The sequence below is a fragment of the Megascapheus bottae genome, chromosome 25 (genome assembly GCF_031878675.1).
Source record: "Megascapheus bottae isolate mThoBot1 chromosome 25, mThoBot2.hap1, whole genome shotgun sequence".
In the NCBI taxonomy this organism is placed as follows: domain Eukaryota; kingdom Metazoa; phylum Chordata; class Mammalia; order Rodentia; family Geomyidae; genus Megascapheus; species Megascapheus bottae.
This window is the reverse complement of record NC_143533.1, coordinates 7,685,696-7,703,996: the sequence shown is the minus strand read 5'-3', so window position 1 is coordinate 7,703,996 and position 18,301 is coordinate 7,685,696. Positions and strand designations below refer to the sequence as shown.

At 41.8% G+C, this 18,301-nt stretch overlaps 1 protein-coding gene across 3 annotated transcripts in view; it reads right to left on the bottom strand.

The window, feature by feature from the left end:
• Positions 1 to 284: 284 nt before the first annotated feature.
• The window catches only part of Aagab (alpha and gamma adaptin binding protein), a 34,319-nt gene continuing 16,302 nt past the window's right edge, over positions 285 to 18,301 (bottom strand). For 2 of the 3 annotated variants that reach the window (XM_090358137.1, XM_090358140.1), the window contains exons 2-10: positions 18,025 to 18,215; positions 17,808 to 17,904; positions 16,901 to 16,990; positions 14,549 to 14,632; positions 8,392 to 8,474; positions 6,376 to 6,472; positions 2,639 to 2,743; positions 2,118 to 2,167; positions 285 to 1,449 (exon numbers count right to left, since the gene is read on the bottom strand). In XM_090358137.1, the coding sequence (XP_090214263.1) occupies positions 1,372 to 1,449; positions 2,118 to 2,167; positions 2,639 to 2,743; positions 6,376 to 6,472; positions 8,392 to 8,474; positions 14,549 to 14,632; positions 16,901 to 16,990; positions 17,808 to 17,904; positions 18,025 to 18,215 (875 nt within the window). In that variant the 3' untranslated portion in view covers positions 285 to 1,371. The remainder of the gene's footprint in view (positions 1,450 to 2,117; positions 2,168 to 2,638; positions 2,744 to 6,375; positions 6,473 to 8,391; positions 8,475 to 14,548; positions 14,633 to 16,900; positions 16,991 to 17,807; positions 17,905 to 18,024; positions 18,216 to 18,301) is intronic. The other variant, XM_090358138.1, reaches the window with a different exon arrangement.

The following is an 18,301-nucleotide window of genomic DNA, read 5'->3' as shown; positions in this document are numbered from 1 at the left end:
CTACCAGCTGAGCCCCTGGACGGCTGCCCCTCAGTGGCTCTGGGAGCCTCTCTTCCATATACTTGCCTCCCGTGCCACAGTGACAGTCATGGGGAATCCAGAGCAGTGGGGAGCTTACTTCTGCTGATGGTCTACGGGTTTCTCCCTGCTAAGAGAATGGGTTCAGCACTCACACAAGGCCAGAACCAGTCCTCAGCCTGTAGGCCAGCGCCATTCATTTATGGAGCTGGGCCTGGTTAGAGCTGAGGACACAGAGAAGGTAATGACTTACAAGTGTCAGCAGAGATGGAAACAAGGATTTTATTTGTGGCACTTTCCAATGGACTTCAAAAACTTTCCTTTTTGAGGTAAGTTGCTCTGCAGCTGACCCAAACAGGACACAGGGCAAAAGTACCAAGGGCTCTCCCTCGGGGGCAGCCCTGAAGGCCAGACGGCAACCAAAAGCCCCGAGAGTAAAACGAGGTGCTCAGGACTGTGCCACCTATCGTGCCATACCCTCTCCCACGGCTCTGTGATACTATTTTGGCAATCGCCTCTGTTTGGCTTTCAGATAGGAAGAGGGGATACTCAAGGCTGGCATTGCAAATGGTCAAGGAGAAGGCTCAGGCAGGGCAGGTCTTCCCCATAATGTCACCACAAGCTCAGCAATGAGTGCTCGGTTTCCCCAAAGATGCCCCTGGGTCTTCTCTCTCTCACTCACAGCCCTCTGCCCCTGACTACAACTCAGGGTTTGTTTTAGCCCCACCATAGCAGGAAACCTTTGCCTCACTTCTTACAGTCTAAAAATACACAGTGGTTTTTTAATTCTTTGTAGCCTGAGACACTTCAAAAGAAATGCCCAAACCATTGTTTTGGTTGGAGACAAATCTGTGGGCCACTGAGTTTGTCTGCCTTGCTCCCCCTTCCCCTCCCCAGCACACTCTAGAACTGCCTCCTTTATTGCCCCAAAAGCGTTACAGCTCAAGGTATAACTTCCTTGAACAGGGACAAAAATCTCCCACCAAGGAAAGACTGCCCACAGTTGTTCACAATTAAATGCGAATGTGGGAATGCTATAAAAAGCTGGCAGGAATGGCTGCAATGAACTCACAGACCTCCTGAGATTCATTCTACTGCCATTCCTAAAACAAAAACAGGACTTGAGAAACTCGCACATTATTCTCATCGTATACTTCTCACTCCTTTCCGCTGAAAAGAGAAAAATGATTTTTCTTGAGTTCCCTATTCAAGGCTAAAATCAAAGGGGCCCTAAAAACCAGGGTAGGCAGCCAACATGAAGAGTTGAATCTTGGCCAATTAGGACTGGCTTGAGTAGGGCAGAGTCTCAGGTGAGGAACTGAGCATCTGTTAGTCAAACCTAGCAGGGATAACTCAGTGTTCTTCATCAGAAGAAAGGCCTTCAATTTCATCTCTGTCTCCCCCAATGGCCATCCAGAATGCTTTGGCCACCTGTGGAGAGAGGCATGCAACAAGTTTTAGGCAACATCTGCTGCCTGGTTTCCGGCTCATTTCATACATCACACCTTGAGCTCAATGAGGTCTCAGTCTCCCCTTTGTCCTCCAGCAACATGTATCAAAACCCTTGAGGACTTCTGACCAGGATGCCCCTAGCATAAAGCCCCAGATGTGGACAAGATCAGTGCTGCATGCAAATGAGATGGGTAAGAATATGCAGAGCTTCATTAACAAAGAAGGCTCATACTGCAGGCTTAAGTGTCAACAACAAACTGGATAAATTGTAACAGTATAATATATATAGAATACCATATATAGAATAATATATAGAGAATAATAGAATACCATCCACTGACAGTGTTAGTTTCCTGTCAGGAACATGTGTTACCATGGTAATAACAAAACCCAACAGCCAAGAGTGGGCCAGTCCAATTGTCAGAAAGACACAAATCTTTCTCCCCCAAGTCTCAGTGTAAGTTAACACATATTTGAGACATCTTAGTTTGATTTCAGTAATTGTATTACTGCTGTGTTCAACTAGGGATAAGGTACTATCCAATGAAAAGCACATACAAAGAGGAACACATGTGCTATAGATAATTATATTATGAAAAGCACTGGGGCTTTTGTAGATACAATAAATACCTGACTGATTATCTCACCTTTTCCGCATGCAACTTTCTTTGCTCATGAGGAAGAGTCGCAGCTTTGTCTAGGGAGAAAATATATCGTGAGAGATTTGGCTAATAGCAACCAAGGATCTGGTTGTATGGATGTTCTAACACTAGAAGACAGGAGATGGGGTTCAAAGACACATGCTTATGGCATAGACATTGCAGCTGATAGGAAGCTCAGTCTCCCAAGTTTGCCAGATAGGAACCATGTGAAGAATACGATGAGATCCTACAGATGCTATGTTAATGAGATACTAAAAGAGAGAGAAAGGGGGAAAGAGAGACAGAGAGAGAGGGAGGGAGTAGGCTCAAGAAGAAGGGAAAGGAAGAAGAATGAGAATGAGGGAATTTTCTCAACAGAGGATGACAGTCCTAAGTTGAGAAGTTATCAAAGACAACTGAGACAAGAACTCAGAATCCAATCTAGCAGTTATAGAATAAGATCCCATAATTACATAAAATAGATGGACATTGATGTGCAAATAGGCTTGATACATGGCACTGATTACCTTTCATTTCCTTTAATTTTGAAAACAGTCTCTCAAAATTCTCTAAATCTCCTCCTCCCGTGGTAAGACTGGCTAATTCTTGAATATCCAGATCTAACATGGGATCTGAAATAAGAAATTGTCACAAGTTATTTATATAGAAGAGAAGGCCACGAGAAGATAAAGGGGCAATAGATGCTAGCTTTAAGGAAGGGCTGATGGCAGAGCATTCAGAATGTATCAGCATTACAGTTGGTAGGGCCTCACCCTGCTGGGTTCCCAGAAATAAACAATAGCTTATTTGGGTTAGCTAAGGAATATTATTTCCTCTTATTATTTTTTTAACTGTCAATCCTACATCTTGAATTCAGTTGGGGCACTGACCCTAAACTTTTATGCTCAAGGCTGGAAGCTCTGCCACTAGGGCCCCAACTCCACTTTGGCTTTTTGCTGGGTCTCAAAGACTTTTCTGCCTAGGCTGGCTTTAAACCTCCATTCCATGATCTCAGTCTCTGGAGTAGCTACAATTAAGAGGTGTGAGCTATCTGTGCCCAGCTTACGACTTCCTCTTTACAGAAAAGAAAATGAGAGGGCCGAGAGTTTGGCCTAGTGGTAGAGTGCTTGCTTAGCATGCACGAAGACCCCGGTTCGAGTCCTTGGTGCCACATACATAGAAAAAAGCCGGAAGTGGTGCTGAGGCTCAAGTGGTAGAGCTCTAGCCTTGAGAAAATCCAAGGACAGTGCTCAGGCCCTGAGCTCAAACCCAGGACTGGCAAAAAAATAATAAATAAATAAAATAAAATAAACCCCTAAACCAAAAAACAACAAGAAAAGAAAATCAGAGCTCAGCACTGGAGTCACTTGCTCAAGGTCACAGCTGCTGAGTGGACAACTCTGAGGGCCACACTCTTTCCAGGTTGAATCAGGTATGTTAATTCAACAACATAAAACTCACAAATCTATAAGTATTTTCGCCTCCACTACTGATAAACTACTCTTATTAGGGCAGATACCATAATCCACAATGCATATCTGAAAAGTGAACTCACCTACATTACAGCAGGCAGTTCAGAGGCAGAGCTGATTCAAATTCTTACGTTCTTACTATATATCCTTTACTGTGTCTTTCTCAAAGCTAGTTTTTATTCAACTTGCAACCCCCTCTCCAACCCAGCCCCACCCCACCTTTTTTTTTTTTTTATTGCCAGTCCTGGAGCTTGAACTCATAGCTTGGGCCTAAGCTTCTTTTTGCTCAAGGCTAGTACTCTACCTCTTGAGCCACAGTGCCACTTCCAGCTTTTTTTTTTTTTTAATTAAAAGCCAGAAGTAGAATGCTAGCCTTGAGTAAAAGAAACTCAGAAACAGTGCTCAGGTCATGAGTTAAAGCCCCAGGACAGGGAAAAAGAAAAACAAAACCAAAAAAAAAAAAAACACAGCCTCATGGACTTTCCTGCCTGGGTTGGCCCAGAATTGAGATCCTTAGATCTCCAGCTCCTGAATAGCTAGGATTACAGGTGCGAGCCACGGACTCCAGCACAGTATCGTTAGTGTCCTTCCTGACCATCCCAGGTCCCAGGTCCCAGGTCTCCTTCCTGACAGTTCACAGGACTGTCCCAGTATTTGCATAGGTGCTCACCTTTAACACCTCTCCCCACCCCCTGCACCACTTCCAAGAACGCAATGCAATGAAAATGAACTTGAATACCTGCACTACTGGCTACTTTAACTTCATCTTTAAATGACCCCTAGAGGATAGATTTGTAATCTCTACTCTATGGAAGAGGAAACTACTAAAGGAGGCAGAAGTTTAATAAAGCACTCAAGTCATATCTACTAGCAGTAGAGCCATAATTGGAGCCCATAATCTTAGTTACACAGAACTCTAGCACTCATGACCTTCACTGCAAACTTGGACTGTAAATTCCTGGAAGGCAAAGGTGATGACAATTCTTTGCATCAACCACAATGTCATACAAATAATTTGGCATTTAACATGCATTGTGGTTTGCTTACACATTAAAATCCTGGGTAACTAAGTTGTAGTTCGTGCTAGGATTTGAATTCTAGGCTTTAGCTTGCTAGCTCAGCTAGTGCCCTACCACTTGAGCCATGACTCCAACTGGGATTTTCTTTCTTTTTGGCTGGTTATTTTGGAGATAAGAGTCTTACAACTTGGGGCTGGGAGTTTGGCCTAGTGGTAGAGTGCTTGCCTAGCATGCACAAAGACTGGGACTTGTACCACATACATAGAAAAAGCTGAAAGTGGTGCTGTGGCTCAAGTGGTAGAGCTCTATCCTTGAGAAAACCCAAGGACAATGCTCAGGCCGTGAGCTCAAGCCCAGGACTGGAAGGAAAAAAAAAGTCTCACAGCTTTTCTACCGAGGCTGACCTTAAAATTCTATCTTCTATATCTCAGTCTCTTGAGATGTGAACCACTGTCACCTGGCTCTAGTTCTTATTAGAGAAGGGTTTTTCATTATCTGGAATATATTTTCTTTCTCTTTAACACTTATTGATTGATTGACTGATTCTGTTGACATTAGGGCTTGAACTCAAGGCCAGGGCCCAGGTGATGCCATTGAGCTTCTTTGCTCAAGGCAGGCACTGTACCAGTTGAATCACAGCTCCACTTGTGGATTTTTGCTGGGAATAGAGACAGGAGTTTCATGGGCTTTTCTGCCTTGGCCTGCTTCAAAGCACAAAGTATTTTCTGGGGAGCTAGGATTACAGCTGTGAGGCACCAGTGCCTGGCTCAACAAATATTTATATGTACTTTCTGAATTGCTAGCTGATGTCCCTGTGAAAAAGGAATTTATTAATGAGAGTTCAGGATTCCTGCTATTCCTCTACTTTTAGAGTTAGGCACTCCAGACTAGGAGCTATTTCTAAAGTTGCCTGGTTTGCTCCTGACTGACCCCCCCAGCCCCACCCCATCCTTCCAGATGTTTAATGATTTAATGGCAGAAACTTCAGCAGGTTTAAAATCCAATATAGTGAGGACTCAACTGAGATGTAAGGTTGAATCAAGTGAAGAAAAAGAGATTATATATACACAATTATTCCGCTTTTAATGTTTCTATTGTCAATCATGAGCTTTCTAAATGGATTATCTTATAGTGCAGAAAGGGGGGGGGTTATTTTAAAAGTTATCACTGCATTTGAGCTATAGGCAGCCATTTCCCAATAAAAACAACAGGCGTCCTGGCTTTTGGAAGCACACTGGATTCCAGTTTCTGTTCCTTGTATTCCCTGTCCTTGGGCAGGTTATTAAATTGCTCTAGCCTTCAAGGTCATCTCTGAAACAGCTGCTCCACTAAACTTCATTATCACATGAGAAAGTAGATTGTACAAGAACTTCAAAAGGATGTGAGAGGACTTAGAAGTGCAAAGATGCATTATTCTTGTCACCGATAATACTATTATTAAATACGATGGAAAACAAAAACCAAAACCAGTGATTATAGACACTAAAGCTGTTTTACCACCTGGTTCTGCCATGACTAAGATGATCTGAATCAAGATGTGTTGAGAAAACATCAAGAAAGAACTGGTACCCACTCTGTTATATATTTATTATTATTCCCTTATCTGATCACCATGGGCAAGGACTCACATTCACGCAGGATATACTGTGTCCATTTTCTTCCCTCCTCCATGTTTAAAACCTGTACTCCCCAAATCCTCCATGCCCCCACCTCAATAGTTCTTGCCCATTATCTATGGCCACAGTGATCTCTGTGGTCTCAGAAGGGGCTTACCCACAATGCTGTCCACCTGGGCTTCTGCTGTGCTACTGGCATCACCCCGCTGGCCCAGGACAGAGTCCGTCCTCTCTGCTGCTGGCAAATGAGGCTGCTGGGAAGGAAAAAAACACAGAAGCAACAATTTAATAGTGGGCTCCTTCATAGGTCCCACAAAAAAAAAAAAAAGCTCACACTGGCTGGCTAGAGAGAAGCAGTCTACAAGGATCGAGATCATCACTTTTTTTTTTTTTGCCAGTCCTGGGCTGAGCTCAGGGTCTGAGCACTGTCCTTGGACTTTCTCAAGGCTAGAGCTCTACCACTTGAGCCTCAGCACCACTTCCGGCTTTTTTTTTCCCCTATATGTGGTACCGAGGAATCGAACCGGGTCTTCATGCATACTAGGTAAGCACTTTAACCACTAGGCCAAACTCCTGGCCCCAAGAGATCATCACATTTAAACATAAAAGGCACCAGGAAATGGTGGCTCACATCTGTTATCCTACCTATTCAGGAGGCTGAGATCTGCAGACTGTGTTTCAAAGCCAGCTGGGGCAGGAAAATCTGTGAGACTCTTATCTCCAATTAATCACCAGAAAACTGGAAGTGATGCTATGGCTCATATGAGTACTAGCCTCAACTGAGAAAGCTCAGACCCTGAGTTCAAGTCCTGATTAAAAAAAAAAAAAACACAAACTCACTAATTTACAAGTATTCCCCAACTTCCCCGACCCCCCAAAAAAGGCTAGGAAGTGTTGTAATTTTGCTACAGGCTATGAAAACGTAAGTGCATAGTTTAAGATCTAACACAGCAGCTTTCTTTTCTTTTCTCTTTTTTTGCCAGTCCTGGGCTTGAGCTCAGGGCCTGAGCACTGTCCTTGGACTTTCTCAAGGCTAGAGCTCTACCACTTGAGCCTCAGCACCACTTCTGGCTTTTTCTAAGTATGTGGTACCAAGTAATCGAACCCTGGTCTTCCTGCATGCTAGGCAAGCACTCTAGCACTAGGCCAAACTCCCAGCCCCTTCTTGTCTCTTCTTTTCTGTGGGTCATAGAGTTTGCACTCTGGGACTGGGCCCTGCTCCTGAGCTCTTCAGCTCAAGGCTAGTGCTCTACTACTCGGAGCCACAGCACTTATGGTTTTCTGGTGGTTCACTGGAGATAAGAGTCTCATGGGGGCTGGGAATTTGGCCTAGTGGTAGAGTGCTTGCCTAGCATGCATGAAGACCCGGGTTCGATTCCTCAGTACCATATACATAGAAAAAAGCCAGAAATGGTGCTGAGGCTCAAGTAGTAAAGCTCTAGCCTTGAGAAAAGTCCAAGGACAGTGCTCAGGCCCTGAGCTCAAGCCCAGGACTGGCAAAAAAAAAAAGAGTCTCATGGACTTTTTGTGCCTAGGCTGGCTTTGAACCGTTGTCCTCAGATCTCAGCCTCCTGAGTAGCTAGGATTACAGGCATGAGCCACCAGCACCTGGTTACAAGCAGCTTTCATTAGAGGCCGATGATTAAGACCCCTGTAAAGACAGCATGACATGACACTGCTCCCAGCTCCAACATGCTGACTGAGCCAGGTTAGCTGACCCAGGTGAACCTACACCTGAGACCTGAGCACTATGGAGAAACTGCACCTTCAGCTCATTCTGGGCAGGGACCCAACAGTTTGGGATAAGCCTTCATAACCAAAATGTACTACAAAAACAAAAAGGACCATCAATGTTTTTCCTATTTAAGATCTGGAAGCAAGTTTATGCTTCCTGGAAACTCTACAATATTTCAAAAAGGTCTCTAGCACAAAACACTGAGCAGTTCAACCTGTAGAACTCTTGAAAGGGCTGACTGCTTTCTCAGTACTAAACTAGCCTTCTGTTAATCCAAGCCAGGGCTGCAGGGCTATTTGCACTCTTCTGTCATCTATTTTTAATACTCCCTGTCACCTCTTAAATAGAAAAGAAAAAAAAAGCCAGAAGGTGTAAAGATTCATAATGACAAGAAGAAATCAAAGCCAAAGAGGCGAACAGATCCAAGAAAGTCTTTACCTCTGAGTGACAGGTCTCCACTGATCCAATGCTATGGTTTGTTCCAGCCAATGAGTTGAGAAGGCTAAAGCCTTGGTTCCTATCTAAAAAGAAAAGGAAAGTCATTGAATCTTTTATTTACATTTTGTTGTTCAATTTCGGGCCTCAAGCTTGGCTCTATGCAAGCTCTAATCAGCTGAGTTATGCCCAAAGCTGTCATTGACATTTCAAATTATTAAAATTACTGGGCATCATTACTATGGTTTATGCCTATAATTCTAGCTACTTAGGAGGCTGAAATCAGAGGACTGAAGTTTAAAGCCCATCGGGACGGAGAATCTTATCTTCAATTAACTGGCAAAAAGCTGGGCTGGAGGTATGAATAAAGTGGGAAAATACAAAAACAAAAGTCACGCAAGACACTGAAGGATGGAGTTTAAGTCGATATATCAGCACACACACAGTTACTGTGATGATGAAACAAAGGTTAATTCCTCATTAATCAAGTGCTAACCACAAAAAAAGCTATTGGCAGTTATACTATTAATGTTTAGACCTCAAATGCACCCCTAAACGGCATATATTAAAGGACTGGTCCCTAGCCAATTAGGAGGTAGAGAACTTTTAAGAGGTGGTGGTTAGTGAGAGGAAATTAGTTCATTTGGAGAGTGAGGGAAGCTGGAAGGGGTTACCAAGACTGGAACCACCATAAGGTGAAGAGGTTATTTCCACCATGCAATCTTACCATCATGTACTATGACACCACCGGCTCAAAGCACCAAGGCTAAATGAACAACCATGGACTGAAACCTCAGAATCAATGAGGCTAAATAAACCTTTTCTCCCTTCCAAGTAACAACCTCCAGTATTTCCTTATAGTAATACACATCCTCTCTGAACATTTTTTTTAGTCAGAGAATATCAGGCTAGATCAAAAGTAATCTTTGTTGTGGGGCCATTGAAGCAAACGAAGGTCACTCTGGCTAGGCATTGGTTGCTCACATCTATAATCCTAGCTATTAGGAGGCAGAGATTGGGAGGACTGAGGGTTAAAGCCACCCCAGGCACAAATAGAAATAGCTGCTGGACAAATGTGCCTACCCCCCCAACCCCCGAGCTACATGGAAGTATTCAGAGGGAATGGTAGTCTAGGCTGGTTTCTCAAAAATCACAAAGGCAAAAATGGCTGTGAGTGGGGCTCAAGAGGTAGATTACCTGCCTAGCCTCAAAGTTCTGAGGTCAATCCCTAGTACCACCAAAAATAAGAAAAAGAGGCCATTTTGAGGTTCTACTTGCAAAGGTTCTACTAGCACTGACGTTTTAAGTCACTATGAATTAAACAGTCAGAAACATTTTTCTTTTGTGGGTCATGGGACTTGTACTTGGCCTGGACGCTGTCCCTGAGCTCTTCAGCTCAAGGCTACTGCCCTCCCCTTGAGTCACAGCCCCACTTCCCATTTCCTAGTGATTAATTGGAGTCTCTTGGCTTTGTACTGCAGCTTTGTATTGCCTGGGCTGGCTTTGAACCTTAATTCTCAGATGTTAGCCTCCTGAGTAGCTAGGATTACAGGCATGAGCCACTGCACCCGGCCAGTCAGATAAAAAGAACATATCCTGGGCCGGGAGTTTTGCCTAGTGGTTAGAGTGCTTGCCTAGCATGCACAAAGATCCGGGTACAATTCCTCAGTACCACATACATAGAAAAAAACTGGAAATGGTGCTGAGGCTCAAGTGGTAGAGCTCTAGCCTTGACAAAGTCCAAGAACAGGGCTCAGGCTCTGAGCTCAAAGCCCAGGACTGGCAAAAAAACAAAAACAAAACAAAAAAACCACATCCTATTTGAAATAAGCTTTAATCTTGATATGAATGAGCCATTCACAGTAAAGGATTCTCATATTAGATGCTTCTAACACAGGAGAGGACAAATCTGAGCACAATGTCTGGGACTGATGGAAAGCATCAGAACACTGGTCTAGTATGGTTCCCTAAATCACTCCAGTACTCAAGGACTCTACTTGAGAGTCAGCATCTTAAGACAGGGGCCAAGGAATCTCAGCATTTGCCAAGCACTCCGGGAGAAACTCAGGCTCAGAGGTTTAAGAAACACACCTTAGAGTAGAACCTGGAAGCAAGATCCCAAGAGTCTAACAGTAATCAAGTCAAAGAACTCTTCTTTAAAAAGCCAACACAGGGCGGGGAGTTTGGCCTAGTGGTAGAGTGCTTGCCTAACATGCACGAAGACCCAGGTTCCTCGGTATCACATACATAGAAAAAAGCTGGGTAGTGCTGAGGCTCAAGTGGTAGAGCTCTAACCTTGAGAAAGTCCAAGGACAGTGCTCAGGCCCTGAGCTCAAGCCCAGGACTGGCAAAAAAAAAAAAAAAAAAAAAGAAAGCCAACACAACTTCCTCTCCTCTCCCTGGTCCTCCTCATTCCCTTCCTGAACCCATTTTCATTCTTCCTAAAAGCCATTGAAAACTTCCTACACCCCTTTTCCCTGCATGTGAGCCTTCTTGTCATTTACTCAAAACAAGCCTTAGTCTTTCAAACAGGGATGATACCTGAACTGGGACCTGATGGGCCTGACCTCTCTCCTGAGGTTAATGGTCAGGGAAGGAAGCAGTAGCCATCAAGTCAGTGCTGCTGCTGCCCGCTACTTTCCATGCCAAACATCCTTGACAGCTACCCTGTGGTTGCGCCTGTCTGTGCTTAGGCCAAACACAGGGCACTAAAGCTCCCCAAGCTCAATAGCCTGGGACACACAGACCTAGGCTTTGTCCTGCACTGACACTTTCAGAGTCTGGGGATGTTTATTCAGACATATAACACTGTTCCTCCTTGTGGTCAGTGTGGTTTAGAAGCAGTTGTTTGCATCTACAGAAGACTTAACAGAGGGATTCCACTTGTAGAAAGATATTTCACTTGCAGGAAGATACACGAGAGCTCTTTGTGCAAAAGGCAACATCAGAGTGATCAACTATTGCTGTAAGACAGCCCTTAATTCTGCTACTGGGAAGAATTTGAACTTCAGTAATTTTTAAGTTCAATTCATGAATTTCTTTGCCTTCCAAATCCTCAGCTTTTTTTTTTTTTTTTTGGTGGATCATGGACCTTGAACTTGGCCTGGGTACTGTCCCTGAGCTCTTCAGCTCAAGGATATCACCCTACCCTTGAGCCAAGGCCCACTTCTCTGTTTTCTACTGGTTAATTGGAAATAAGAGTCTCAGGTCCTTTTGTGCCCAGCTGGCTTTGATCCTTGATCCTCAGATCTCAGCCTCCTGAGTAGCTAGGATTACAGGTGTGAGCCACGAGCCGGATAGCTCCTCACCCCCTCCCTATTCCCTCCGCCACTGCTTCTTGGGCATTTCTTTTTTTTTTTTTTAATTTTTTTTAATTGTAATTAGTAAAAGGGTTACATGATATTTGTCAGATAGAAGGTGCATTAATTCACATACATTGATACCCTTTCACATGTCTTGGTACCCATTTCCCTCCCCCCCCCCACACACCCCCCACCCTCTTGGGCATTTCTTAAGTGTGACAGATCAGACTGCAACTCAATAATGCAATTCAATGTTACTTATATGTTTTTACCAAACCAAAATATTCTATTTTAAATGCTTCATTCTGTTATTTGTTTGGTGGTGCCAGTACTGGGGCTTGAAGTCAACTTGGGTACTCTTAGCTTTTTTACTCAAGGCTGGCACTCTATCACAGGAGCCACAGCTCCACTTCAGCTTTTTTGGTGGTTAGCTGGAGATAAGAAGTCTCACAGACTATAGTGCCCTGGCAGGCTTTCTCCAGACATTCTCAGATCTCAGCCTCCTGAGTAGCTAGGATTACAGGCATGAACCATTGTCATCCAATTATTGTTTGTTTTTAAGCAGGACTGGATTTTGAACTCAGGGCCTCTTACTGTTAGGCAGCTGCTCTACCACTTAAGCCATGCTTCCAGCTCTTTTCTGCCTAAGTTATTTTTCAGGTAGGATTTTACATCTTTTGCTTAAGCCTACCTATAGCCTCCCCAACAGCTGGGATTACAGGTACACACCACTGCACCTGGCTTTCTGACTGAGACTGGGGTCTTACTAATTTCTTGCTGGGTCTGGCTTTGAGCTCTGATCCTCTTTCCCGACTTCTGCCTTCTAAGAGGCTGGAATTGAAGGTGTGAGCCTCTGCACCCAGCTAAGATGCCTCTTCCTTTAAATGGCTGCTTGCAAGAAGCCAAGTATGATGGTAAAGAGTTAGGAGCAGGAGCCATGTTCTGTACTATATAGGCATGCCCATGTTACCCACCTACTCAGATTTAAAAAAAATATATTTTGTGCTATGTATATTTTACCGAAATAAAAAAGTAGCAAAAATATTTAGTGCCCTTATTGCTACTGCATTATGAAAAGGCAGAGGGGAGAGAAATGGGTTGGTGGATTTCATTCAATGCTCCCCTACCTGCATAATCTTAATCAAATCAATTGATCATTACTGTACTTTCTGATCTCTAAAATGAGTTAGCTGCTTATCATGCTGTAAAGTGCCTTCTACGTTAGAAATCTATGCCAAAGGGCCAGGAGTTTGGTCTAGTAGTAGAGTGCTTGCCTAGCATAAAGACGTGGCTTTGACTCCTAGGTACCACATACATAGAAAAAGCTGGAAATGGTGTTGTGGCTCAAGTGGCAGAGCTCTAGCCTTGAGAAAACCCAAGGACTGTGCTTAGGCCCTGAGTTCAAGCCCCATGACTGCCCCCCCCCAAAAAAAAGAAAAAAAAAAAGAAATCTATGACGAAGGGGCATTCTTTAGCCTTTCTTAACAATACCTCAAAAATTAATTATTTTCTTTTCCAGTTATTTAATAGAGCTTAGAAACAAGAACTTTAAATTCAATACTTTAAAGAGTCACAAATGGATTATGAATTTACAGACAGGTATTAGGCTAATTCTAGTAAGCTGGGAAGACTTGTGCTTAATGTTTTCTGATAAATAATGGAGGATTCAATAAACCAATAAAGAAGTTCATTATGGTCTACTGTTTATATTTTAGGGAAGTCGCAACACCTACCATTGGGACAAGAATTTGTTTTCATTTATCTAAAACAGACTGCTTGCACATGAATGTTGCTCAAAAGATTGGATATTTTATACATTAATGCTTTACAAAAATTTTGCTTCATTCATTATTTATTTATTGCCAGTCCTGCGGCCTGACCGCCCTTGAAGTATGACCATCACAACGAATGCAGTAGTAGCTGGAGCAGAGCTGGAAACATACTATCAGATCCCTCAGCTTAGTCTAAACTGCTTTCCTTATGGCATACCCCCAGGGACATTTTCTTTCCTTCTAAATGTTACTTAACTCCCCTGTGAAATATTACTACCATACATATTCTGTATTTAAAAATAAAAAAAGTAGGGCTGGGAGAATAGCCTAGTGGTAGAGTGCTCACCTAGCATGCACAGAGCCTTGGGTTTGGTTTCTTGGTTCCACATACACAGAAAAAGCCAGAAGTGGTGCTGTGGCTCAAGTAGCAGAGTGCTAGACTTGAGCAAAAAGTGTCCAAGGGTGGTGCCTAGGCTCTAAGTTCAAGCCCCAGGACTGGCAAAAAAAAAAAAAAAGTATATGTTACATATATAACTATGCTTTATATATAAAGAGAGTAAGAATTTTTCTCTTCCCTCTCCATCCTAGAAATCATATTTCTTTTAGGAATCATATGAACTTTGTAAGAATATGTAGTTGGCCAGGTACTGGTGGCTTAGAACCCAAGTCCTCAGATCTCACCCTCCTAAGGAGCTAGGATTACAGGGATGAATCACAAAGTGCACAATTCCACCTGGCTTTTGAAAACTACCCAACTGAATACCATAAGTGAACCAAAAACTTCTTAAGGGCAGAGGCTAAATATGGTAATTTTAGGTAATTCTTAAAGCCAAAGACAATGGTAGGCATATCATAGGTAATGTCTATATCCTCATGGAATTAACTAGTAAACATATACTAACAAAACAAAACACTGAAAACACTAGAAATGTTCTTTTGGCTTTTCTTTAAATGAACACCTGTGAATTGGAATAAATATAATAGCTTCAATAATCTTAAGGTCCAATAATGTTCACCCATATCCAAATAATTTAAAACTTTTGACAAATGGGGGAAGGGAATTGCTTTCAGACACAAGTTACTTACCATTTTTCATCACTACATTGGACCAGACATTGGCATTCAAGGCTTGCACAATTCGCTTTACTCCTGTAGACTCAGGAAAATCATCTAAGCGAGGAAAGAAACATATGTATTTCTACATATGCTTATATATATATATACATACAGTCATATATGTGTGTTTATATATCTCTGAGGTCATATTTCCAAACATTTGTGGCTTAACTGTCTTGCTTATTCATTACTTCACACTGTAACATGTGTTTGGATGAAGATTTAAGAGGTATATTTATCTTAAGTCTTACAAGTGACACAATTCTTGAGAGAATGATACTTTGGGTGTAAAACTCAGGCAACAAAAAAGCAGTCTGCAATGAAGAACTAGAACCTAATATGACATTTTACATTTAAAGGTGTCACATTGCATGCAAATAAGTGATAAAGAAAAATGGTTTGGGAACATTTTATATTTAAAAATTCTAGGAAGGTTTTACTTTAACTAAAGATAATATATCCAAAACTCTATCACACATAATTACCAAATATAGAGTAAGTAGCACAAGCCTGTATGTAATCCTAGCATGTGGGAGGCTGAGGGAGGAGTCTACAAAGTTTGAGGCCAGCCTGGACTACACAAAGTTCTAGGCCAGCTTGGATTGCATCATGACCTATTTTTTTTTTTAAATCAAACTGAATTAAATACAAAAATACTATTCAAAGGGCACAGAGAATAGTACTACAAAGGATCAGAGACAATAAAATGGTAAGAGCGGAATCCTATCTCTTGAGAACAATAGAAAGAACAGAAAATCCTAGTGCCAGAAACAAGCAACTCCACACATGCTTACATTCACAAAGTCAGTCACAAGTTTTAAGAGACTTAAAAATGTGGAAAGAGAAAATACTCATTGTTAACACTCTCAGCAAAGTGGCTAGGCATAGGGATTACAGGGGCAATCCACAGGTTCTTAGGGAGCAGATATAAAGAGGATCATGATTTGAGGCCCTCACCCCCACCCCTACTTCCCCCAAATAGGTAGCAAGATCCAATAGTACCACCAAAAACAAAATAATAGGAATGAAGAGGAGCCTTTAGGGCCTCAAGCTTGCTTGCTGTGCAGGTGCTCTACTACTTGAGCCATAGCCCCAGTCCTTTTTCCTTTTGTTATTTTTTTTTCAGCTAAGGACCCATGTTTTTTTGCCCAGGGCAGCTTAAAACCATGGTCTTCCTATTTATAACACTGAAACAGCTGAAATTACTCATGTGTATCCCCATGCTCAGTTTTTTTTTTTTTTTTTTTTGGTTGTTGTTGTTGAATTGGTGCTCCTGAACTTCTTCCCCAGGTTGGCCTTAAACTGTGATACTGCCAATCTCTACCACCCAATTTGATGCGATTATCAGAGTGGACCTCTACACATTATCAAAATTCTGCCTTTTTACTCCAGGATCCAACTCCTAAAGAATAATAATTTTTTTAAAAAAATATTAAGAATTCAGACTAAACATTCTGACTAGGTAGTAGAAAAGTATTTCTAACTATCTTTTTTAAAATACATAGGTTTCATGTAATGACTACTTATGCTTTACTTTGTGCTTGCATTCACATTGGTTGTTCTGGCATCTTTTTTGTGCCACTTCCACACATGTCCAGTCAGTTCTTCCCATGGAAGAGCTGACACATGAGGCGCCAAGGTGCTGAGCTTCTTGAAACTTCCCAACTGAACGAACCTCTCCAATCTCTGAAATACCACAGTGCTAGGACTGCATTTTTTTTTCTTATGACAGTCCAGTGGGAATTCAAACATTTGTATTCATGTTTTACCTGAATGCTAAATTACAAGGTTTAGTAGACTTGTAACAGTGTATCTGGAAGGAGCAAAGATGAGAAAAACAGGAATGAATGGTTCAGGTAACAGTGGAGCCTGGGAGGCCATAGGGAAATGCTGGGTGTGTTTTTGGTTTCAAGTGTCTCAAATATACATTAGTAGGTATGAAGTACCTCTGAGGTTCCCAGGATTTTAACCTTAATTTACTTTGAATTCAAAGAAGGTATATAAATTCTATCTATGAATATAAGATCAACCTTCCTTGGTTGGCATTTGGGAAAGAACAGGGGACTGGGGAAATGATGACAATTTTAGATCCATAACTATTATCCACTAAAATGAATAATAAACATTTTAAAAGTCCAAAATGGGTGATCAAACAAGTAGACAATTATTATATTACTATAAAATCAAAGTGAATTGCTGTTCAAATCTTTTCAAATAGGTGGCGAAAAGCTGTTTGATAAGCTCACTATGATTCTTTTCTGGATTAAAATAAACTACCCCACCTCAACCTAAATGCCACACTTCATGTGGACACGTACTTACCATCCTCTTCAGGCAATTCCTCAGGACTAAGTTCAACCAATTCAAAGCCATGTTTGATGCACCATTCTTGAGCTTTTTGTCGGTTTACTCCTAAAATAATATGCAAAAAAGCAATTTTTGTAAGTAAAAGTAAAATATGTATGATAGACAGCCCCTGCAATACTCTCAACAGATCTTAATGTTTTCCCTTTAGCATCAATTTTATTCTCTACGCATCAAAAATCAGTAAAGAGGGCCGGGAGTTTGGCGTAGCGGTAGAGTGCTTGCCTAGCGTACACAAAGACCCAGGTTCAACTCCTTGGTACCACATACATAGAAAAAGCCCAGAACTGGCAAAAATAAATAAATAAATAAATGAAATCAGCAAAGATAAAAGAGGAAAAATGGGAGAACTAAAGAAGGGGTGACAATGTTTAAGCAGTATTTTATTTATAACCTGACATATGGAACTATAACTCCTTTGTACAACTACTTAATGATAATATTTTTTTTAAGAAAGGAAAAAAAATACCCCTTTGGAAGCAATAGAATTAACCCAAGATTCTAAAGAGAAATATAGCAGCTGAAAGTATTTTCCGAACAGAGTCATATGACTCAGTTGAGGAAATGGAGGTACTCTCTCTAGAAGCTATGGCATTCTCTCCCATGATGAGTGCCAGTGGCTCATGTCTGTAATCATAGCTACTCAAGAGATTAAGATCTGAGGATCCAGGTTCTTATCTCCAGTTAATCAGCAAAAAGCCAGAAGTGGAGCTGTAGCTTGAGTTGTAGAGCTCTTAACTAGAGCAAAAAAAGCTAAGGAACAGTACTCAACCCTTTAGTTGAAGTCTCAGTGCTGGCACCAGTACGTGCATACACACACACACCACACACACAAAAAAAGTTACATCCCATTTGAGGGCCTTACCATCTTCATACACTCTGTCACAGACCAAGATCATCACCTCAGGTAACCATGTTTCTGTCAGTGGAAGCCATGAGGAGACACTGTCGAGACCTGATTTCTGGAGGGAGTACATAAAGGACCAAAATCAGAAAATGACCTATTAAGAATTCAAAGAAAACACCAAAAGAAAAGATATGAAAAAATTCTACTCAAGGCTCCCTAGAAAGCAAAGTCTTACTTGTGTGCTGTCAAAGTAAATCACGAAGGCCTGGACAGATTCTGCAATCTCTGTAGTGATGAGGAATTTGTTTGGTACAACACACAGATTAATATCTGCAGAGTAATATTTATTATCAATGGTCCATGGGTAAAATCTCACAGCATCACTGGAAGCTGATTCCACAATAAGATCTTCTGTTCCAAGGATATCTAAATAAATACAATATTACCAATGAATGTGAAAAAACAACATTTATTAGTCATTTTTTTTTTCAGTGAGATACTAGACTGGGTAT